Source organism: Desmodus rotundus, chromosome 11 (assembly GCF_022682495.2).
Source record: "Desmodus rotundus isolate HL8 chromosome 11, HLdesRot8A.1, whole genome shotgun sequence".
Lineage (NCBI taxonomy): Eukaryota > Metazoa > Chordata > Mammalia > Chiroptera > Phyllostomidae > Desmodus > Desmodus rotundus.
The window spans coordinates 35,221,010-35,246,757 of NC_071397.1; the positions used below are offsets into that span (position 1 = coordinate 35,221,010).

Genomic DNA, 25,748 nt, shown 5'->3' on the forward strand with positions numbered 1-25,748 from the left:
AGGTTAATGAAATATTTAAACTTGTGTTCACTTTCTTAGTGGAGTACCATTTTGAATTAAGCTTAAAGAAAGAAAGAACGCATAAACATGGATAGCAGTGTGGTGGTTGCAGGGGAAGGGAGTGAGTGGAAGTAGAAGAGAGTACAGGGAGCATAAATAGTGATAGAAAAATATAAAACAAATAAATAGGGAAATAAAATTAAATTTAAAAAATGTAATCAATGTGAGTAATTACCATAGTAACCCCCCTCCTCTACCTTTTTGAAGAGTAAAATAGACGTAGTAAGAAGTCATTTTAAATGTTTGTCCTTGCTTATATGAAAAAAGAAACTGCCCATTGGCTTAAAATAGGCAGGCTGTCTGCCTGTTTTAGTACAGAAATAGCTGCGTGCAGTTAAGCACTTCGCTGGTAGTTCACTGATCTGGGTACCACCACATTTTTTAACTTAACTGCATTACTCCCAATATGAAGTACATATAGTGTAGTGATAATTAGCAAGCACACATTTGCACACCTGCAGTGATTATAGTAGGCACTTGTTAAGTGAATGAATTCCAAATTAAAGCTCAATTCTCTGATTTTGTCTCATCAGTTTTTAATTTTGCCGATGGACAAAAGAGCTACAAATTAGATAGTTTGGTAGTGAGGGTAGAAAATGTTACTTTCATCATTATTCTTATGCCCTGTCCAGTTAGTGTTCCCCGTCTCTAGCTTTAAAAAATATGTGTGTGTGTGTGTGTGTGTGTAACTTTTTAGGTGAAATATACTATAACTTCCTAAATAACAGTGGCATTTTTTTCCTATCCCTATATATTCTCATCATGTTTCTTTCGGCTTTCAAGGAAAAAAAAGTACTTCCACATCACTAAGCACAACCCATCCACTGGGATCCTCGACTCAGCCTTCTGCCTTCTCTAGGGCCATGCCCGCCTAGCACTTTCATTTTTTCTCATATTTCCAACACTTGCTTCTCTATTATTTTTTCTCTTCGGAGTCTATAATTGGTCACGTTTGTCTTAATTTGTCACATCCCATTGCCTTCAGTTACTCTTCAGTTTTTACTCTGCTGACCCACGTTCTCAGAAGTCTTACCGTTCTTCCCTTACTTTCTGCCCATTTACCCTTCAGTCCACTGCAGTTTGACCTCTGTCCACCACCCTGACCAACCAAAGCTGCTATGGATGTAATCATTGGCGATTTTCTAATCTGTAATTCCAACAGTTTTTCTAGCTTTTATTTTCTTGGACTTCTCTATTGCATGTAATTCTCAAAACTGCTTCCTTAACTTCCATAACGCTATCATTTTTATTCTTCTTTTACCTCTTTAATTGTTCTCTCTGTCTCCTTGATGATTATTTTTTTCTCTACTCAGCCCTCAAATATTGATACTCCTCAGTGTCCCTCTTTGATCCCTTGTTCTGGTCACTGCTTGTCCTCTTCACAAGTGTTCACAACCATTTTTATTACTTCAGATACTACCTACACACTGATAACTCCCAACATGTATTTTCAGTCTAGAACCTTTCTCCACACTTAGGCTCGTGTGGCCAATTTCCAGATGAATATCTTTGCCCGGATTTCTACCAGTTGCTTCACAGTTTACATGACCAAACCTGAACTTCTCATAGTTTCTTCTAAGCCAGTTATTTTGTCTGTATTTTTACCATTTCAGTTGGTAACACCCAGTCACTTAAGTTAGAACCATGTGATGAATTTATTCCTCTTTTTTACTTTATTGCCTATCTTTAGTCAGTCATCTGGCTTCCAGATTATATTTCGATGTTTTGTATTTATTTCCCTGGTCAGTCCCTACCTTTCCTTTCCACCGCTACTACTTGGTTCATTTCTCTCATCACGTGATACTAGGACTAACAGAGGTGCCTTCTAACTGATCTTTCAGTGTCTTATTGTGTCCTCCTCCAATCTGCTCTTCAGATAGCCAATAGAGGGATCTGTGAAATGAAAATAAGACCATTTCACTTTCTTGTACCACACTGTTCTGTGCCTCTTTCCTGCTTCTATTACTGACAGGAATATTTCTCAAATTTGGTTTCATAGATACTTGCATGTGTGAATGTTCAATAAAAATTCCTAAGTGCCCATCAGTAAATGAGTGGATCAAAAAACTATGGGACCTTTACACAATGGAATACTATGCAGCAGAAAGAAAGGAGCTCCTACCCTTTGCGACAGCATGGATGGAGCTGGACAGCATTATGCTAAGTGAAATAAGCCAGGTGGTGAAAGACAAATACCATATGGTCTCACCTATAAGTGGAAACCAATCAACAAAACAAACAAGCAAGCAAAATATAACCAGAAACATTGAAATTGAGAACAGACTGACAGTAACCAGAGGGGAGGTGGGAAGGGATAATGGGAGGGAAAGGGGGAAGAGTTTTCAGGAACATGTATAAAGGACATGGACAAAACCAAAGGAGGGTAGGGTCAAGGGTGGGAAATGGGGATGGCTGGGGTTGGGGGAGTGGTGGAGGGGAAGTGGAGACAACTGTACTTGAACAACAATAAAATTTTTTTTTAATTTTTAAAAATGAGAATTTTTCAACTTTGTATATTTTACTGATAATCTTTTCATAAACAACCTTATTTGTGTTTCTGATGGCATCTCTATCAAAGAAAAACCTAAAGTTACTAGGTTAACCTTTAACTGCAGTATTTCTCTGGCAATGAGAAGATTTTAGTGGTTATAGAAATAGTGTCAAGGATCTATAGCTAGATTGATATTATAAATAAGTACACATACACATATAAATTGTTTATTTTTGTATATAAGTACATGTGTGGATATGTATAATTTTTCCAAAGTGATCTTACATTATTCAAATTTAAATTACACTCACTCTTCACTCTACCTATAAACTAGGGTTTAATACGTATTTTAAGATCTTTTGTGACCTTCCTCTACATACTTCTCCATCTTAATTTCTTGCCTTATTTTTCTTTGTAAAAGGAATGTAAAATTACTGCGGGTCCTTATGTACACAGTGCTTTTCTTTTTCTTCTTAAACCTGTGCTTTTTTGTTTACCCTTTTGGTATGTGGAGTTCTCTGTCTTCCTCTATTCCCCTAGCTTTTAACTTTGAATTTATGCTTATGTTTTATAAGTTAGTTCCACCATCACCTCTTCCAGAATGCACTAAGCTAAACAGGGTCCTCCTATTTTCATAGTGCCCTGAGCAAATCTCTTTCAAGATACACCTTATTCCTTTGCTGGATTCTGTACTAGATAGCAGCCTCCTTCAGGGCTTTGTGGTTTCCCCTCTGTATCTTTCAAGCATGGCACCTAGTTGAATGAGAGAGAGCGATATGGGTGAGTCACCTTTGCTTTCTACTAGTAAAGATGAAGATCTTGTCTATCGTAAGTCTAAGCAATTAATTTCAGTTTTTCATCTATTTAGTTTTTATACTACTGTTTTAAATGTTTAATACATATGTACGTGCTTCATTTAGCATTTTGAGTTAGGAAAGTCAATGTCTAGTTTTTATATAAAAATATTTTAGCTACAGAAATATTACACATGTATTTTTTTTTCTATTTCAGGAGACTCATCTTCCCAGTTACAGGCTCAGGAACCAGCAACTTCTGAAAATACATTAACTGTGCTGGAAGATTCTGGGTGTGATTTATCAAATGAGCAGAGGACTGAACCTTCAGAGATATCACAGGATTTTGTGGAGAGCTGTACCCACACACCCTTTCCATCATTGCCCATTGGGAAGAAACATTGTGTGACTTCGGAAAATCCTTTGTCTTCTCACATGCAGTTCTTGCATCGTTTACTTCAGCTGAAGAGCTGGACAGAATCAGGGAGTCTCAAAACAGACTTAAGCCACTTTGAAAACAACTCTTCAACAGTGTCTGATTCTGTTTTTCAGTTGCTAGATGGCCTGATCACTTTTTACCGTGAACCCAAATTTCCTTGTTCAAGCTTTTGGACAGAAGCTGTTGATACTTTAGCTAGATTGATCAGTGATTGTGACTTATCTAATCATATTCTTAAAAAGTGTTCCAAGAAGTTGGAAGAATTTGAGAAGACCCTACTACAGATTATTTTAAGGAACAACCATATAAATCGGGTAAGTAATAAATCTCTTCTGTTTATGAAATAATCTGTAATTTTGGTGGACATTCCCATTGCATTATGCCTATTGCTGTCCTTTAGCCTTGTGGCTCAGAGTATTTAGTTGGACCTTTGGCAGCTATTACCCATTGTCATGTCCCCACCTGTGGCCTCTGATTGCAACAGCACTGTTCTCTACATAGATGCCTGGGCTTCAGGTTTGTGTCTTTTTACTTTGAATTACCTTCTCTGTTCTTTGTCTACGTCCTTGGATTCTTCTCTTTTGTTTTGTCCTTTCTACGTTTACTTCCTGTTGCTTAAAAAAATCTGTTTTTTAAAAAAATCTCTTTTTTAACCTTGATGGTTTCCCAATCTATAACTTCTATGAGTGATGGTTTCCCAATCTATAACTTCTATGAGTGATTTCTCATGGTGGATTTTCTGTATGCTATTGAGTTTTTTTTTTCTTTTTCTGAAATTGACTAGCAGATTCCTGGAAATCAAAGAATATTTTTCTTATGGGGGGAAAATGCAGACAACTGTAATTGAATAACAATAAAATTTTTTTTAAAAAGAATATTTTTCTTTTCTTTTAGAATTGCTCAAGTAAGTGGCATGATACCCTATGGATCCTCTGCAGATGTGAGCTAATTGAATAAATTGGCTAAGGAACACATAATATATCACTTTATTATAGTTTTTTCTTATTTATTTACCATTGCTTAGAAAGGTTGACACAAGGATTCTTTTTTCATAAGTGACATTGAGGTGGCCTGAGTTTGTTTTGTTGTTTGGCTCTTGAGACGTAATGGAGTTTTCTTTGTATTACTTTCTGTTTTCCTCACTAGCTGATCCTTTGTTTGAGAAACTCCAAATACCCTTACATTTTAATCCTTTTAAAATAATTTTTTAATCCTGACCCAAGAAGGACATGTTTTCATTGCATTTAGAGAGAGAGGGAAAGAGAGAGAGAGAGAGAGAGTGACATTGATGTGAGAGAAAAGCATCAATTGGCTGCCTCCTATATGTGTCCTGACCAGGGATCAAACCGGAAACCCTTTGGTTATGGAACACTCCAACCAACTGAGCCACACTGGCCAGGGCCATTTTGTTCCTTTTGAACTGACTACTAAAAATATCACAGAGGAAACTGAAAGGTCTAATTTACTGTGTTTCACTATAGGAAGAGTTGTTGGACTTTGTTTCTTTTGATATATCATTTTCGAGTGTGTGTTCTCAGTGCCATTATCTAATGCTCAGGGTTTTTGTACAGTGTCAGCTTTACTTGAATTTTCAAATCCCTGACAAAATTTGAAGTAATAATCTAATTTGTTGCACATCCACCTGTTCTTCCCTTCTCTCTTAAGGTATGATTTGATCAGTATTACAGAAAACTTTATGATTAACCTTTTAGCATTTGTGAAAGACATTGAATTTCCTGTCTAGGAAACTGAATTTTTTTTTCTACTTGATATGGTGAATTAGATTTCCATAGTACTGTTTGATATATGTCATCTGTTTCTTAACCATCAATAAGTATCTCAGATATTTAACATTCCTTAATTTCTTTTTGCTTTCTTCTTGTAAAACTATTTTAAGCAGGTTTTGTGTGACTTGGAACCTTTCAGATGCTCACATTTATTTTGCTTATCAGTTACCAGATGATGCAGATAGGTTTTCACCCTAGTCTTTTACTTAAGGATTGGACTACACAAGAGTAGCCTTGTGAATGTATGAAAGAAAAGGAGTATGTAGAAGAAGCATCTGATGGTACAAAGGGGTCTGAAGTATAGGTCAATAACATTTATCATGGTGCAAGCTGTTGTTGAATAGTTGGTCAGCAGTGGAAGAATAAGTAAATGAATGGCTTTGTTGTTTTCTTGGAGAGGTGATTTTTGCATTTAGAGAGAGAATTGTAAAATAGTGCACTGGACTTACAATTAGGGTGATGACTCATAAATAGGTTTTAATGACATTCTTTCTGGATTTTTGTTCCTTCCCAACAAAAGCATCTTAGACTAAGTCATTCAAACTTCTGTCATTGTTGTGACCATCACCATCATCTCCCAGATATGTTCATAAAGCTTCTTTATTAGAAAAATTGAATAATGATTGCTCTTTATAAATGCTTTTCTGTTTTTTGCCTTTCCTTGTGTAATAAGCAAAGTTTCAAGAAATAACATATTCTGACATGAAATACAGGATAACTCCTATTATTGCGTTTTCATTGATCCTAGTCTTGATTGATTAAAACAAAATAGCATAGTTTAGAAAGAGTATGCTTCTTTGGAAAAACCTATTTCCATAGATTAGAATTAAATTAGAATTAATTAAATTGTACCACTTAAAAACTTGAGCCCTGAAGTTGATTTCATTAAAGTGAACTTATGTTTGTGCAATGTGATAAGAAAAGGTGTGAGTGAATACTTTAATATTCTGACAGGTTTCACATATTTGTAATTCACAAATAGCCAGGCTTTAAACAAAATATAAATTTTCAACCACATGTTCTCAATACATTTAGTTGTAAAATTATTCTTACCTCACTTAGTGTTTCTTAAATGAATGATGAGAACTTGGTATCTTCCAAATTTTGAGGTCAGTTATGTCTGGGCTGTGAGGATTTAAGAAATAGGAAGATTGAAATAAGACCCTGGAAATTGTTTTAAATAATTCCCTGATATTAAATTTGTTGTAATTATTAGTAAGTTTAGGGAAAAATAGGATTTTTGAATTTCCAGATTTGTATAAATCCTATTAATTTTGTGTTACTTTGGAAACTTTATTTAATAACAATTTTTTTAGGAATTGTTATCTTAGACGTATGTCTGTACGGAAGTTTCCCCTTATACACATTTTTGCTTTCCATGATTTCAGTTATCTGCAGTCAACTATTGTCTAAAAATATTAAGGGGAAAATTTGAGAAATAAACAAATCATAGATTTTAAATGGGACGCTCTTCTGAGTAGTGTGATGAAGTCTCACCCCATCCAGGACTTGAATCATTCCTTTGTCCAGTGTATTCACACTGTATAGCCTGCCTGCCTGTTAGTCACTTAGTAGCCATCTGGGTTACCAGATCCACTGTCCTGGGCTTGCGGTGTTTGTGTTCAAGTAATCCTTATCGTAGCCTAATACACCAATATGCCTACGTCATTGTCCTCACTTCGTCTCATCACGTAGGCATCGCATCGTCTCACATCATCACAGAAAGAAGGGTGAATACGGACGGTACAGTGAGAGAGAGAGCGGGAAACCACATGTACATAATGTTTATTACAGCATATTGTTATAATCGTTCTGTTTTATTGTTGTTAACCTTTTATTGTGCTTAATTTATGAATTAAACTTCATTATGTATGTATAGGAAGAAACATAGTATATAGAGAGTTCAGTACTATTCATGGTTTCAGGCATCCACTGGGGGACTTGGAACAAATTCCCTGTGAAAAGGGGAGGACATCTGTATTATAATTTTAGGATAACCATTAGGGGTCTGGAAGGTATAATGTACACTGACATATTTGACAGATATAGAAGATATCTTGAAACAAGATAGCTTACAAAGGTCTACACTAGGCCTACTGTGCGGCACCTGGGGAGCAGTCTGGACTTGTTTGAGCTGTGCTCTGCTGGCAGGCTCAGTGTAGTACCTTCCTCACCTGCCCATATACTTGCCTTTGGCCAGAAATGTTTACCTTCGAGGTATCTATTTGGTTGAATGCTTGCCCTTTCCTATAATTTGACACTCCAAAACATGTTGATTTCTGTGACTAGAAAAGGCATAAGCTACCCCTAGCATTGTACTGTACCTATTTTTCTTTTGTTTTTTAACCCTCACCTGAGAACATTTTTTCATTGCTTTTAAAGAGGAAGTGGGGGAGAAAGAAAGGGAGAGAAACATAGATCAGTTGCCTCTGGCACACACTCCAGCCGGGGACTGAACCCATAACCCAGGCATGTGCTCTGATTGGGAATCAAACCTGCAGTTTTTCAGTTTACTGGATGATGTTCCAGCCAAGTAAGCCACACCGGCCAGGGCCTGTCACCTATTTCTTTATAGGCCAGGAAACTATCATAGAAGTTTAACACCAGAATGCTTATGATTTTATTTAGATTTTGCATGTATCTTTGTCTTAAATTTTTTCACTTGTTTTGAAGAAATGGGAATGATTATATTTAGAAAAAAGTCTGTAGTTAACATTGAACTTTTAAGTATTTAGCATATATTGCTAAATCTTACAGGCATATTAGTGAGTTACTCAGAATACATTATCTTCAGATATCTTATTGTTTAAACTGTACAATAATTCTTGGCCATATTGTGAAAATTAAGAAAAACAATTGACTGCCAAGTACAAATTAAATTAGAATCTTTTGTATGTAGGATAAAGAGAGTAAGGGTCCTCCTAATGTTCACACCCTAATCCCTAGAATTTATGAATATGTTATGTTACCTGAACAAGGGGTAGGGTGGGAATTAAGGTTGCTAATTAGCTGACCTTGGGATAAGGAGATTATCCTGGATTACCCAGGTGGTCTCAGTACTCACACAGAGTCCTTCTAAGTAAACAGGGAAGCAGGAGCATTAGTGGCAAAACAAGAGACATTTGAAGATGCTGTGCTGCTGGCTTTAAAGTTAGAGGAAGGTGCCATAAATCAAGAAATGCAGGTTGGAAATGGCAAGGGAATGGATTCTTCTCTAAAGCCTTCACAAGGAACACAGGCCTGCCAGCACTTCCATTTTGGCCCAGTGAGATCCACGTCAGACTTCGGACCTCTACGATTCTAACTGAATAGAGTTTTGGTGTTTGAATCCACTGAGTCTGTGGTAGTGTGATATAGCAGCAATAGGAAATAGTGCACTAAGTTTATCATTTTACAGTGTTTTCACATCCATTATCTTATATATTGATACAATAACTCTTTGAGAGGAGCATGATTGTCATTCTTATTTCCATTTAGTAGATTAGAAAAGTGAGAAAATCAGGGATTTGCCCAAGGCCACAAAGCTAGTTAGCAGCACTGTCTATGGCTATGCTTTTGCTCTTCATTTTCTCTCCTCACAATCTCAGATTTGTAAAACCGACCTAGATTATGGGATATATGCAGACATTGTTTATATAACTCCTCTATTCCCTCCATTTTTGGTCTAAATGCTGTCTCTTCCTGTCTGGATTCCTGCATTTGCCTACTGTCAGATTCCTGACTCATCTGATCCTCCTCTAACCCACCCATTTCACCATTGTCACAGTGATCTTTAAAAAATGCTGAAAATCCTTCAGTGGCTCCTCAGGGATTTATAAGAAAATACACATTCCTCACCATAGTCAGTAAAGCTCTTCTCTACCTGGCCCCGATCCAGTCTTTTGGGCATTATCTTTCTCCATTCCATCCAAAGCACACTTTGTTCCAGGCAGACAGACTCATTTGTAGTTTTCCAAGTACTTTTTATTCTGTTCCTCACCTCTGTGCCTTAGTACCTGTCAGTCCCTTGGCCTAGAATACCCTTCTTCCATCTGGCTACCTCACCTAACCTTACAAATTAAGCTCTAGGATTAGCTCCTCAAAGAAGCCTTTCCTCCTACCCTGTTTCTGTCTTCCTTTCTTTTTGATAATTAAATATCCCTCACATAAATTAATCATAGTACATATCACACTGTACAATAGCTATTGACTTGACTTGTTTTTTCCCCATTAAAATCTATAGTCTTTGTGGCCACATACCATGCCTTACTTAGTTTATATACTCAGTGCTCAACACGGTCCCTAGTGGTGGCTCTGGGGCATCCCCTTATAACTTGGTAAGGGTGGAGGTCTAGGCTCCCCACCTGGCCTTTGCTTGTGTGGGTGGAGTAGGCCACAAGTTTTTTTTTCTGTGGTGTCTGGCTATATTAAGGAGGGAATTCTTAAAAAAACTTTACATGTTACTAGGCTGCCTTTTTAATGTCCTTTGTGTAGAGACAGTGGGCTTTCATAATTGTTGTTTTGTTTTTGATGTCTGCTGTCATTTTGAGTTGACGGTTTTTTTAGTTCCAAATATGAGGCAAAAAGAAAATAGGAAACTCACTTCTTTGTCCTTCTTTTGGTCTTAAGGCCCATAGCTGGCCTGCCTGTCAGTTTTCTTGGGTTTGTTTAGCTATAATGCCCAGGGTTTTGAGTTGTACTTAGTGAGAGGAACAGAGATAAGTCAGTCCACTTCCCAGAAGTGGAAACCATTGAATATACTTTTAAAAGTCAACTAATATTTCATACTTACATAATAAAGACTTATCCCTGCTTCATACCACCCAGCTCCTTAGTACTACCCCTTAGAGATCATCACAGCTAGATCTTTATTTTTGTTCCGCCACAATTTACACCTGTGTGTTTAAATAAAAACTTTACACTGCTACTTCTCAGCTTGGTTTTTTTTTTTTTTTTTTTAAATCTGTTCACTTTGTATTATGGAAGATTTAGGTTGTACACAGCTGCCCTCCTCCACCGACTCTCTCATTTTTACCATAATGTTTTGGTTAAATCAAGATCACATATTTATATTATTATAAATATGAAACTTTTAGCACTGAGACATGTCATACACAATTTCATTTCCTTTTTCTAAAGATAATTGCTTAAAATTAATATTTCTTCATTTGCTTGTTTTTTGATGTACCTATAATTGATTCTTCTTTCAGACTCTTTGACACAGTTGCAAACATCCTCTCAGTATGGCCAAACAAATTAATTCACTTATCAGTTCCACCTCTTTTTTTTTTTTTTTAAGTTTAATTCAGTAACATTTATTGACTCACTGATACATTTGAACTTCAACTTGTTTCTTTTTTTTTATTGTTACTCAATTACAATTGTCTGCATTTTCTCCACATCCCTCCTTAATCACCACCCTGCTTTCTCGTGCTACATCTAATAGTCCCTGGATATCCTGTAGTTCTTTTCTTGGTTTACGACTTGACTGAGGTGATGAACATTCTTTATAAGCTCACTTAAAATGGATTCCTTGGATGTGAAATTTTAAAATGTGTGTGTTTGCTTTAAATATTTTGTTCCAACTTTAAATTTTATTTATGGATTAAGATAGATTTCCAGTTGGAAAATAATTTTTCCATATAATTTAAGATATTTTTCTACTAATTTCTGGATTACATTGTTGCTAATGAGAATTCCAATGTAATACTGATATAAATTCCTTGAATCTGGTCTACCCTCATGCACCCCCCAGAGCATGTTGGATCGCGGTTGTTCCTGTTGCTATGTAACTAGAGGAAGGTGCAACTCAGTGTAGGTCTTTTAAAATTCATTTTCTTGCGTCATAGTGAGTCTTTGAATCTGGAATTTCATCCTTCAGTTCTGAAAAGTTTTTGATCAGTTTTTCTCATGTATTTTGGCCTTCTCTCTTCTCGGTCCCCTTGTTCTAGACCACATCTTCTAAATTGCTTATCTTTTTTATTTTACTGTTTACTCTTGTTTTCTGTCAGATTTCCTTAATATTTTCTAGCCATTCCATTGAAGTTTTTATTTCTGCTGAAATATTTTTAGTTTTTGAGTTCTTGGTCTCCTGATTGTTCCTTTATATAGCTCCCCATTCTTCTTTCATATAAAGGGTGCAGTAGAAGTAACACCTGCTTGGGTGTGGTTGGTAGGGTAATAATATGGGTTTAATAATTTGTAGTTTTAATTTGAACATTTCACCTACAGTGTCATGTGGTGTGCTTGAGTGTGTTATTGTTATGTTACAGAAATAACATGCTTATGATTTTGTAATAAATAGGGGCATTACTTCTGCTGGACCCTGTGTAATAAGATATAAAATGTTTATATTTTCTTTTATCACTGTTTTGCCTCTAGTTTCTTCTGGTCTTGACTTCTGTATCTCAGTTGATCAGTTTTTCCTATTTGAGGCTTTCTAGTACTTTGAACTAACCTAGAAAGATGGATAAGATTTAAACTGGCCACCTGGCAGATAATTTGTGGGAGAGTTTTGGGGAGGGTATGCAGACTGCTTGAGCAGAGGCCATGAAGCAGGAGGAAGCATGGAGAGCCCTGCAACTGCTGCAGTTTGGGGGACTTGGTTGGGAAGGAGTGGAGCTTAGCAAGGAATGAATCTAATATGATGAACAAGGGCCAGGTAATGCAGATTCTTGTATGTTTTGTTAATACCCGAGTTTCTTCTGTAGGCCAAAGATCTTTAGGTGTACAATTTAAAATTACATGTACATTTTTATGTGTGGGAGTATGTGCTTTTTACTTAGGGAAGTATTCATAGTTTTATGTGATTCTGAAAGGATGCTGTGATCCCCAGAATTATTGGATTGGCCAAAAAGTCTGTTTAGTTTTTTTCCATAATATAAGACACATTTTTCATTTTCACCAATAACTTTATTGATTTGGATATTTTGAGTATGTTATCTCTCTCCTGTTATTGGCTTCTAGGAGGTAAAGGCCAGGGGTGCTGCTAAACATCTTCCAATGCTTAATACAGCCCACAGCAAAGAATTATTTGGCAAAAATGTCAGTAGTACCAAGAAACTTTGCAAACCACTTTTGACATGTTTGATCAGTCATAGCATCTTTTCCATACACTGCACAAATCTTTTTTTAAATGCATTTCAGTTATGTTTTCAGTTATTGAAATAATAAAACATTATGCCAAAAGTGTTGTGTATCTTCTTCTATCTTCAGTTAAAATGGCTGCACAAAAATTCACCAATTTAGATAAGTTTTTTAAAATGCATGCTGATATGACAGCTGTCACAATGTAATCTAACAAAATTGTTTCGAATGAAGTTTGAGATAACAAAGCACTATTAGAGCCATCATGTGGAAATAAGTAAACGAACTTTTTGGCCAACTCAATAAATAACATTTGGGAAATCACTGAGACTGATTGGCACATCCTGCCCAAATAAGTATCTTTTTTTCATCTAAATCCTACTCACTTTTCAAAACATGGCTCCAATCTCACTTCACTAATAAATTCTTCCTTATCAATTTGATCCTGAAATAGGCTCCTCTTCTGAACTTCTGCTATTATTGTCAACATAATGCACTTTTCAATTTGCCATATGCTATCTTACTTCAGTTTATCTGGAATGGCTCAGATTTTTAAAAAATTTATTTAGCTTTTCATATGTTTTTATCACAGAGATTAATAGCTTAAGTTAGAATCCCAAAACTTTTTTTATTAGTGTTGACCTTAAGTTAACTAACATCAAGTTCCACATCTATGAAATGGAAATAAGAAATATGACTTATCATATGACTCATAGGGCTGTTGGGAATTTTCAGTGAGTAAATGCAAATGAAGTGCTTAGCAAAGTATTTGGTATCATGTAAGGGTCTAATAAATGTTTCTTTTTGTTACTCTTCTCCTTGAGGAAGGGACCATATCCTGTTTTTTCCACTATTCCTGCTGTAATGCTGAGCAAACATTAGCAACAAAATGTGGCATTTGTTGAGTTAAAAACAAGACAGTGAAAATAAATGACAAGTTATATACTTCATATGCTCCCATATACTTAAATACTATCTTCTGACTTGATCAAATGTTTGTATTTAGAACATTCTTTAGCAGCAGTTCTGTCTTAATTGATATTGTCATGACATTTCTGAAGCTTCTCTGTACTGTAGCAGGTAGCTAGATCATCTCATGATCCTTCCACAGACATAAAAAGTAATGAAATCTTGTCATTTTCAACAACATGGATGGTCCTTGAAGATACTGTGCTAAGTATAGAAAGTTATACAGAAAAAGATGAATACCATTTGTTTTCACTTGTATATGGAATTAAACAACACAATTAAACAAAAAGCTGAACAAACAAAACACAACAAAATCAGACTCATAGGTACAGAGAACAGACTGATGATTGTCAGAGGACAGGGAGGTTGGGGAATGGGTGCAATAGGTGAAGGGAATCAAAAGGTACAAACTTCCAGATATAAAACAAACAAATCATGAGGATGTAATGTACAGCAAGGGGGATACAGAAAATATAGACAAATATCAAATTTATGCAGTGAAAGATGGTGACTAATTATTGTGGTGATCATTTAGTAACGTATATAAAAGTAGGATTACTCTGTTGTACAACTGATACTAACGTAGTGTTTGTCCATTATACTTTTTAAAAAAATTTACTAGTTAGTTCTGGAAGAGGGAATGGAGGTCAGATGCTTAAAGGTAAAATAAGGAGGATTGGTCAGAAGTGTGCTTTGGAAATACTTAGAGCCCTGGATCTCTTCTACCTTACATGGTAAGGGTATGCCCCTCCCACAACCAGGAAAAGACTGGAGATTTGTTCTCAGGAAATAATTGTTTTAAAGGTATTTTATTGGACAAATTAGAGCTCAGGGTGAAGGTACTACATGTATTTTAAAAACGGGGATTAAGTGAACATAGGTGTACAGTTGTTGATACTTTCCCAACTTCCTCCCCCCATTTGGCTCCAGAACACTGGGAACAATACCTTTATTACTTAGCAGAAAGGAATTCTTTCCCAGAGAAATGGACTATCACAAGAAGAAAAATATGAATGTACTGATAAGAAAGGGTCCCTAAAGGCAACAAAGCAGCCAGATCGCAAAAGCTTTACACAGCACTGGCTGCACCCACAAACCAATGGCTTTCACTCAGCTTTCAGCCTTTGCTCTTACAATGCAGGATTAGAAGATACCTGATGATATCTAGTATGAAAGTTAGATCCTGAAAACAACTTGATGGGACCACAGAACAGGAGATGCATAATGTAAGTATAAATACAAATATAAATATAAATATAAATATACACACACGCATATGCCCTGGCTGGTGTGGCTCAGTGGATTGAGTGCTGCCCTGTGAACCAAAAGGTTGCTGGTTGGATTCCTTCCTGGTCAGGGCACATTCCTGGGTTCAGGTCAAGTCCCCAGTTGAGGGTGTGTGAGAGGCAACCACTTGATGTATCTCTTGAATGTTGCTGTTTCTCTCACTCTCTTTCTCCTTCCCTTCCCCTCTCTCAAAGTAAACAAATAAAATCTTTAAAAATATATATATACATATATATGTGTATGTGTGTATATACATATTTACACACATACACATACATAAATATTCTCAGAAAGATAACAGCATGTTTTGCAACCATGAGAAAATGGTGCCTTAAAATAAAGTTTTTAGGGAATAAAAAAGACGTTTTGAAAAATTAAAAATATGATAGTGAAAACACACATATTTTGGGGCATTTAGGTAGGAAAATCTCCTAGAAAATGGAGGAAAAGGAAAACAAAATATGAGGGCAAAAGAAATTAAACTAGATGGTCACTTTTGGGAGTCCAGCATTTCAATAACTGGAGTTACAGAAAGAAGGAACAAGAAAAAAACAACAGGAAATCACTGAGGATACAATTTAAGAAATTCCTGAAAAGTGAAAAACCTGTGTTTACAAATAGAACGCCTACCAAGTGCTTGTACTTGCATAAAAATAGACCTATACTAAGGCCATCAATACTGGGATAAAGAAAAGACACTATATGCTTCCAGAGAAGAGGGAAAATAAGTGAAGTTCACAAACAAAACATCAGGAATATAAATATTTCAGATTTTTCAAAAGCAAAACAATGGAAAAACTGGAGACAGTGGAACCTTCTCAAATATTCTTCAGGAAATTTATTTTTAACTCAGAATTTGATACCTGATCAAACTACCAATCAAGTGTAAGGGTAAATGAAGATATTTTCAGGCATACTAGGTCTCAAAATATATCTCCCATGCACACTTTTCTGGACACTACTGAATGATATTCTTCAACAAAGTGAGCTAGTAAACCAAGAAAAAAGACATAAGATACAGAAACTAAGGAACAACAAATGAGAGATGATGATGCTGAAAGGCAATTTCAGAATGACGGCTGTACACTAGGCCTAGAGAGCAACCATTATGGATTGGAATAAGTCAGAAGAGACCTTCTATGAAAACAAAATTGATAGAAGGGTATCAGTAGACATCTTCAGAACAGATTAAGACAACCCATGAAGAGTTTTGGGTGAATTTTTTATTAAGTGCACACTAAGCCAGTGAATAAAACAAGGTATTATTAATTATAGGGAAAAATGCAGAAAAGGAAAACTACATGGTAATCTACATGTCTTGTCATTTATGTTATTACAATAATGTAAACATGTAATGATGTATCCAAAATTATGGATGGACAGTGTATGTGGGTGGGAGGAGGAGAGAAGAGTAGTTCAGTGCAAAGAAAGTCAAATCCTAAGCTTCCATATTAGAAAATCAATATTTTTATAAAGTATGTTGTTTAACTTTTTATATTTGAGTTATTTTGCTTAGCATGATATTCTCAAGGTCCATCCATGTTGTTGCAAATGGCAGTATTCCATCTTTTCTCATGGCTGAGTAGTATCCCATGTGAATATATGACTTGTACCTTCTTTATTCAATCATCCAGTGAAACACATTCTGTTGTTCCATGTTTTGGCCACTGTAAATAATGCTGCAGTAAACATAGGAATGCATATATCTTTGCACATAAATGTTTTTAAATTTTGGGGGTAGATACCCAGAAGAGGGGTTGCTGGGTCATATGGTAACTCTATTCTTAACTTTGAAGAACCTCCATACTGTTTTCAATAGTGGCTGTGCCAGTTTACATTCCCACTAGCAGTGAGTGAGAGTTCCTTTTTCTCCACAACCTCTTCAACACTTATTATTACTTTATTGATGATAGCCATTCTGACAGGTGTGAAGTGGTATCTGGTAGTTTTGATTTGCATTTGTTTAATGGCTACTGAAGTTGAGCATATTTTCATACATGTGTTAACTATTTATCTCTCTTCTTTGAAGAATTGTTTCTTCAGGTCCTCTGCCCAATTTTTAATTGGATTGTTTGTGTAGTGTGGAGTTATGTGAGTTTTTTGTATGTTTTGGATATTAACCTTTTATCAAATGTATTATTTGCAAATATCTTTTCCCATTCATTTTATGGCTTTTTTGTTTTGTTGTTGGTTTTTGGCTGTGCAGAAACTTTTTAGTTTGATATAGTCCCATTTGTTTATTTTTGCCTTTACTTCCCTTGACTTTGAGTTCAAATTCATAAAATCTTCTTTAAGACCAAGGTCCATAAAGTTAGTAGCTATCTTTTCTTCTATATAATTTATTGTTTCTGGTCTTATATTTAGATCTTTGATCCATTTTGTGGTATATAAAACTGAAAGCAGCAAACAAACAAGAAAAACAAAGTTCATAGACACAACAGCATGGTAACCAGAGGGAAGGGAGCTGGGGTGGGTAGTAAAGGATAAAGGGGGTCAAACATATGGTGATGGAAGATGATCTGACTTTGGGTGATGGGCACATAATACAAGATATAGACCATGTATCATAGAAATGTACACTGGAAACCTATATAAGCTTATTAACCTATGTCAGCCCAATAAATTTAATTTTAAAAAGTTAATGAGAAAAGAAAAAAGGTATGTTATTTAGAATAATGCAGGTAAACGCCAAAGACTCAACTAAAGAGATTCAAATGGGAATAATGGTGGAAGGGTTAGGGACAACCATCTTTGAGATAAATTATATAAAACTATTTGATAACATGCTTAAATTTTTTAATTAAAAAAACTAGAAAAATGAAGTATGTTAGAGGGAAAATCTTACAGGATTTAGCTATGGATTCAATGTAGGGGATAAGTGAGAAGTAGGCATCCAACATTAGTATTCCTAAGTTTCTGGTCATTAACAACTAGGTGAATAGAGGTGTCATTTACAGATTGAAGGGTGATAGAAGACTAATAGGCTGTGGAAGGGGTGAGAGGCCAGGGCCCTTTCAGACATAGTGAGTTTTATGATGATTGCAAGATGACTGTAAAATGGATATGCAAAGCACAGCAGTTGGCTTTATCAATCTGGATCTCAAAGGAGAGAACTGTTCTGGAGGTATATTTAGCCCTCCACGGCATATGGAGTTTATGTAAAGCATCACAGACAGAAAGAAAGGAAGGCCTAGGACTGAACCCTGAGCAGCACTGACAGATCTTCATGTGCTGGGGTTATATTACTGCTTGCACATAAACAGCTTGCTATTTTGAGTTAGTGCTGAGGAAACATAGTACAGATAATTCAAAATAATAATTTCAAACTATATATTTTAAAATACTTTATCATATTTGTATATAATTTTGCATGAGCTTACATAAGACAGATGAACCTTTTGATTGCTTTTCCATGACTAGTGAGTATAGAAGGATATGACATTTTTGCCATACTTATCTTAATGTTGTCAATATTTTACCCCTTTTCAAGGTTTTTTCTCTCAATTCTATTCAAATGCTATTTTCGTTCTCTTAGGATTCTACCCTTTAATTCCTTAGTTCTGTACTTTAGTTAAGAAACCGTTAAAAACGGACTACAGAAGAACATGACATTGAGATAGCCATAGTAGTTCATTTTTCACACAGGATTCTTAACACTTTCAAACAAATACTTATTTACCCCAATGAAGAAACATCTGTGACTGTTTTGAGTTGACATGATAATTATTTTAAATTATTTAGGAGTGTCTGGGAGTCAGAATTTTTAGGCAGTAGTCACCTAATAGAGATGTTGCCTAGAAAAGAATAGGCATTCCTGGGAGATTGCAAGAAATGGAGACCCCTTCTGATCAACCTAAGAAAAACCAGGTTATTGTAATGATGAATGCAGACTGGCTGGGAGGTTGGCCACAGGCAGATGTGGACACATGGTACTTTCTTTTATCCTCTTATGTTTTCTCTTTTGAAGTTATGTAGGTATTAATCTACTGACCAGTTTACTGTTTTGGTTACTATTTATCTCTTCTCTATATCACAGCCTTTCAATTCATTCATGCTTAACTAAGTTAAGGGCCTAGCACAGTTCCTAGCATATTGTAGTCTAATTGAATGAAATAATTCTAATTCTAATAGAGTTTAATTGAATTGAATAATTGGATTAATGCATGAGTAGTTAACATTCCTTCTGTTCAAAGTGTATGTCAAGGTCATCATGCCAGAATCACCAAACATGCTCAAGTAAGCCTCCCATATGTAGATTAATATTTATATATAGAATTAACTCTTAAAATAGGGTAAATCCTGGTAAAAATTAATCTGAAGTAAAATACATATATTAATATTGTATCACATGATAATTCAGAATTGCTTTTGTAGAGCTAGTCAGACATTTCCTTCCCTTTACTTTGTTATTTTTCTAATGCCGTTAGATTTTCCAAATAGTGTGTACTATTCTCCAGCACAGAATATGAATGTTTGCTGCCACATATGTTAAAACCTTACTACTCAAAATATGGTCCAGGGACCAGTGATGTGACATCGTGTGGGAGCTTGCCAGAAACGCAGAATCTCAAACCCCATCCCTGACCTGCAGAACCTGATTCTGCAGTTTTACAAGGTGCATTTACAAGGTGCATATCAGGTAATTCAGATACACATTTAAGTTTAAGAAGTACTGCATTAAAAGACAAATTTTGATTGTAACTCCCCATAGTAAGGCTTACATTTATTGAATTCTTAAGCGCTTTTCATTGATTATTTTACTTAATCTTTATAACAACCCAGGAAAGATATTTTTATTATCTTTTTTTACAGATGGAGAAATGAGATGTAAAGAGGGGAATAACTTTTTTGTGAGCATTGCTAGGCAGAACCTGGATCCAACCCACATACTCCTATTCAAGAAGCTCCTTTCATTAGAAAAGCAGTAGCTGCCTTCCCAAAGCTGGATTCTATAACCCCAGGTCCCAGAAGCCTAGTTTTGTGTGTCTACTGGTACAGTGTCTATCCTTTAAGCTCAGAGCATCTCTTTCTCCCCCATACCTTCACTGGGCAAGTCTGTGAGAAGAATTTTCACCTTCTGTCTGTCCTGGTTGCTGGAGGATTTTAGAATGATATACATGCATAGATGGCCTATCTGTCATGGGTCAGCCCTGAGGAGATACAAGATACTGGAGATGACACAGAATGGAGGCAGGGGTGGGGGGATGTTATAAATGCTGTCTAGAATCTGGCATTTAGATTTCCCTTGAGGAATAAAAGTCAAACTATGGGTTAGGGTTAAGGGAAAGATGACAGAGGAGGAGAGAGCCTGAACCCTTTTTGGCATAGGCACCCTAAAACAATGAAAGTAGATGTATCTTTAGTATCAGGTTAAGACATCATGTGATTTTATACATAAGGAGAAGGATCTCCATCTCAGAAAAATATCTTATTCATCTACTTAGGAGTTTAAATCAGCTTTGTTATAAAATAAACTGCATATACTTAAAACACAATTTGATAAATTTTAGTCTACTCATTTTTGTCTGAAATTCTTTTCATAGGAGGCAAACATTCTTATTCCACAAAACCTGAAAATGAAAGTATGTGGGAGAGTTTATACCACTGTGATTGAGATTTGGGCCAAATGTATTGAACTTTGTTCTGTTTTGATAAAGGAAGAGGTCAGGATGGAAGAAGTCACAAGCTGCCTTCAGGGGGTAAGGGGAGTGTGCATCTGAGATTGGAATATAGGAGGATGGGCTCATATCTGTTAAGCCCACAGTTTTAGCATGTTTATTATCATCTATAAACAAAATGGTTGTTGTATATAGCTTGGAAGTATGGCCATTGCCCAAACATGCATTGCAAATAAAATAACAGATTAAATACGAGTATTGAATGAATAACATTGAATATGTGTACAATTGCTTACTACTTTTAATCAGATGTCTAGCAACTTGAAATTTATAGTACTCTTTGACTGAGTAACTAAACACATGTAGTGCTATTATAAGCTACCATTTATATTGACTTTATATCTCTTAGGGCATTTACCTGAAATTTGGCAGGGATCATTATATTTCTTTGTAAATCTACCCTCCCCAACTCCTTGTATTGTCAATTGCAGCTATGGTTAGCCCTCTGCAGTTTCAAGGGAAACCATGGTATGCATTTGTTTTGGAAGTAGAAGAATTGAGCTTTCCTACACATTCCAGTGATCACTGTCTGTAGGACAGGGAATTTCTTCCTCCCTATTTCCTAACACTTACAAAACAATGAATGTAGGCTCATCTAAGTGAAGGAATTCAGTTGTATGAACTTGGGTACAAGTGAGCACATACACCCTTATTTGTAATATATGCTCAGTCTGTGATAGATATATACCTAATGGTATATAAGGAGCAAATGCAAAATATTTTAAAATACACCTTCCTTCATGATAAACAGCTTGTTTTATCTTTCAGATATGTTCATTTTTTCCATGAGTCTTAAGAAAGCTATGAAAAACATGATGAAACTGATCTCTCTACATGGCTTTATAATAATTTCAGATGGTAGTGAATGTAGGAAATATAACAATACTATGTGTTCAATTCTTGGCTTTGTAAATAATTGACACCAGAATAGGCTTAGAAAGATCTCTTACTTTCTTTCACTGGGAGTTTTACTTTGGATTGTGGAAGCAAATTTTTCTGAAACAGGACATCAGTTATTGTCCAAAGTAAAAGGTTTATTTTATTTTAGCCATTTTTATGAATATCTGTTACTTTATGATAAGCATTTTTTCTTGAGAAAGAACATCAGAGTGAACAAATAGTAGGAAGTAAAGGTTGACAGTCTAATCTTTTTATTGCTTCAGAGTAAATCGAACAATAAAGCCAGAATACCTAACCACTAATACATGCTACATTTAAACCAAGGCTTATATGCAGTTACTTAAAAATATACTAATACTTATTTAGTGCCAGTCTTATGACAGGAAATAAGTTCCTTAGAAAACAGTACTGAAACTTTCTTTTTATAGCAAACTAATCTGAATAATTGAATTAAGAGAAGTGTAGTTGGACAGAGTAATAGAGATCTTCAATGTAGAATTTATCTTCAAATAATTTCTACTAACTGACATGAAATTATATGGTCCTTAACCTGTTTTAAGAAAAACTACTGGTACCTAAATCCCATGCCAGAAACACTGAAATGGAATCTTTGGGTATCTGATATTTTTAGAAGTCTCACAGGCAATTACAATTGTCAATATCATGGAGAACCACTGAGTTAGAAGAACAGTGTATTTTTAAAAACAAAATACACACACACACACCATTTAGTAATGGAAAGGACATTTTTAAAGATGATTTAGTGTGTATCCTGAAGTTTTCAGGTGCTAAAATGAGCACTAATCTCTCACTGTGGTGTTTGTTGTCTAGTTTAAGCTGTTACTGAGGAGACACTGAGCTGAGCAGCCATCACATGCTGTTTTTGGCAAGTATTTGTGTTGACATAACCTGACTCAGCAACCTGGAGAGGTTTTCTGTTCGTGGACAAATGCTATTTAAAAATAGATTAATGTATCTCCTTGATGCATTTCAAACCAATGAACATGAGGCTTCATTGTTTGTGAATTAATTAAATACCAAGGGAATAATACAGATGAAATACTGTACATTCTTAGGTGCAGGAGTGTTGATTAAACCTGGCAGAACAACAATTCAATCACACAAGTTATTACGAAGTTCTCTTAAAATTTGCAATCTGGTAAGTAACACTGAATGACTGGATGCTGAGCACTATAAAATGTAAATATCAAATTAAATTGACTTGCCCTAGGTTGTTTTTTCAGAGTATCATATTTACTTGCATAATTTCTCCTTTTATAACCCATGATAAATAGAAGATAAATATAATCAACCATCTGGGTCTTCTTCAGTTGCCATCCTAGGAAACCCTTATTAAACCTATTTCTTCCTCTTTCTAATGAGCTACTTCTTCACTGTTTCTAAGAAATCAGTTGCAATGCACATTACTTACTCAAGGTTAGAGGCTTATTAAAAGTTGTCCGAAACATACTGGCACTAAAATTGCCCCATTACATTGGGTTAAGATGGTATAGAATACAGAAAATCACTAGGGATTTGGAGTGGGGAAGTGAGTTTTGCATGTACTAGAAAGTCACATAACCTCTGTGCAGTTTTTCATTTGAAAATGGATTAGGGGACAATAAAATGTTTTTGGAGGCACTTTGTAAATTTTGGAAGCTTTGTGCACATGCTGTTATTTTATTATGGAGAAAGAAATGAGACATAAAGGTCACGGTGATCATTAAAATCCTTGTGAGGATTTGTCTCAAGCAATTCCCAACTGCAGATCATAGCTTGGAATAACAGGCCTAAGTTGGTATGCAGAGGTATCATATTTTAGATGCTTGCAATAAACTTTTTGGAATGAGGGAAGGCATAGCAAGAGGAGTAACAGGCCATTGAGAAGGAAAATGGTAGGACACAGAATAGAAATTTCTCATGTTTCAGTACCCCTTTCTTCATTTTTATCTGACTCTGCTATGTGATTCTATAAAAGAGTTATCTAGAATGAACAAGCAAAAGCAAGATATTATGTATGTGTCTATGCCACTGGACTGTTGCTAATTTGAGATTGTGGGAGAAATCACTAGCATTATATTTTGGGAGTGGGAAAAGTGAGTAGAACTTTTGATTTATTTGTCTTTATAAGGAAGGCCTTTGGCCCCAGGATAAGAATAACTTAGCAAATGCAGCTTGGAGGAGCTGGATTGGAAAAAGTGAAGAAAGCAGCAGGCAGATAGAAAGCAGTAAAATTGAACAAGGAGCTGTCATTCTGCTTACTGTAAATAGTCATTAGCTTTGTTGCTTGCTCAGAGATCTCCAGTTCTCAATAGACATCAGAATCAGCCAGACAGCTCCCATCAGATTCAGAGTGCTAGAATTTTAGAGTGTGCCCGTGGCGTATTTATTTAATTTCGAAGGAGGGCATAGCAACATCCTGAGGCACAGCTAGTGTTTAATCTTGTTTCTGCCTTTGACAGTCTTTGACTTAACATACCTAAATGTCTCTTTAAGTATCCACTATTTCTGTTTCAAAGTAGAAAGAATAATAATAAATAATTTTAAAAGTATAGCATGGGAACTATTTGGTTAAATTTTAAGTTGGAACTGTAAGAGAAAATTCACTAAGGGGAGAAAATAGTGGAGTGAGGAGGTTTTTATTAGGAATGTATAAATTAACCAAATTTTCAGTTACTGTCACCGTGATAGCAGATGGTGAATTCATGCATGATTTCTTAATTATTAACAAAGCCTCATTAAGATAAAATTGTAAGCATAATAACCTTGATTGTAGAATATGCAGAGTAATGTATACTGAATAAATTATTAGTGCCTTCCTTAAGAGGAATCCAAGTGGGTATTAGCTATGCTAATAAACACACTAACATTGCTACAGGTAGAGGTGTTGGATAATCATCACTGTTTTAAAGTAAGCAGTAGTATAGGAAAGTCAAGAATTAGTGTTTCTATACAGCATTTTAGTGGATGTAATAAAACAAGAAAAGATTAGGATTAGAAAAGAAGAGGTAAAGCTGCCCATATATGTAGCCAATATGATAATGTATGTGATAAGTCCAAGAGAACCTATGAGTTATTATAACATAATTTAACAATATTCTTAGATATAAAGTCATTATTCAAATTCAAAGCTTTTATACCAATGATTACCAATTAGAAAATTGGGTAGGAAAAAAGTCTACTTACAGCAGCAATAAAAAACATACAGGGATAAACCTAGAAGTGTTATGTAAGATCTCTGTGGGGAAAAAAAATTAAGAATGGCTGCTGTTGGGGAAGTGTGGATTGAATGATTTATGGCTTTAACAGAGTAACTCGGAATAAAAATTATCATTTTGAAACTAAAATAGTGATGACTTTTATAAAATAGTCTTAATAGTTATTATTTTAAGGTTCATATCAATGCAGCCTAGTCTTACTGATTTGTCCCCAAGCCCTCTCACTAACTTTAGATCAGTTTTTAAAAATTGTCTGTGATTAATTTATCATATGCATGCCTTTTAATTTTCATTTTGAATCAAGTTTATACAAATATTTATTATTTTAATAGTGTTACAGTGTTTTGATTTGTCATAGTTAATGATACATTCAAAATTTAATATAAGGAGATGACTCATATTTAAAAAAGAAATTCCATTTCAAAATATACTTAACTATTTTAGAATTACTTTAACTAATAAGGAATAATCAAGTTCACTGACCTCTCCTCTATTTCTTTTTACCATTCTAAATGTACAGCTTATGTGTTTTCTTTTTTCATAACTTAAAATTATTCACTAAGTATCTATAGACTTTTAACACTAACTTTTACTCAGAATGACTCTACTTGTTATTAATGAAATCAAGTTGGCATATTAATACTGATATCAAGTTGCTGAACATTATTCAGCATTTACCCCTTACATGTTCTGGATGTAAGACATACAGATGTGGTAAAAACACATCTATGCCCCATGTTCAAGGAATCACAGCTGTGCATTTAGCTACAAACCAACCTGAGAGACGTTAGCCTCCCTCTAATCATTTCAAAAGTGTAAGATAAATTAGGATTTTTAATGCAGACTTGAGAGAACAAATTGCCATTTAGGTTCTATTGCTATATTTAGCAATATAGCTAGCAGTGTCCTGTGATACTCTGGAAAGAATATGATAAATACTGAAAATATAGTTAAATAATATGACTGCTTATTTCCTAGCCATTATTTTAGGAGTTGTTTTTACTTACAGATTTTTTTAACTGTTTTTATTTAAAGCTTCCAAACACCAGGAAGCCAGTCT

The 25,748-nt window shown here is 35.2% G+C and overlaps 1 protein-coding gene across 1 annotated transcript in view; it reads left to right on the top strand.

The window, feature by feature from the left end:
- Positions 1-25,748, top strand: part of MEI4 (meiotic double-stranded break formation protein 4) — a 144,434-nt gene that overhangs the window by 23,894 nt on the left and 94,792 nt on the right. Inside the window, exon 2 of the mRNA XM_024576656.3 lies at positions 3,563-4,098. Within this exon, the coding sequence (XP_024432424.2) occupies positions 3,563-4,098 (536 nt within the window). The remainder of the gene's footprint in view (positions 1-3,562; positions 4,099-25,748) is intronic.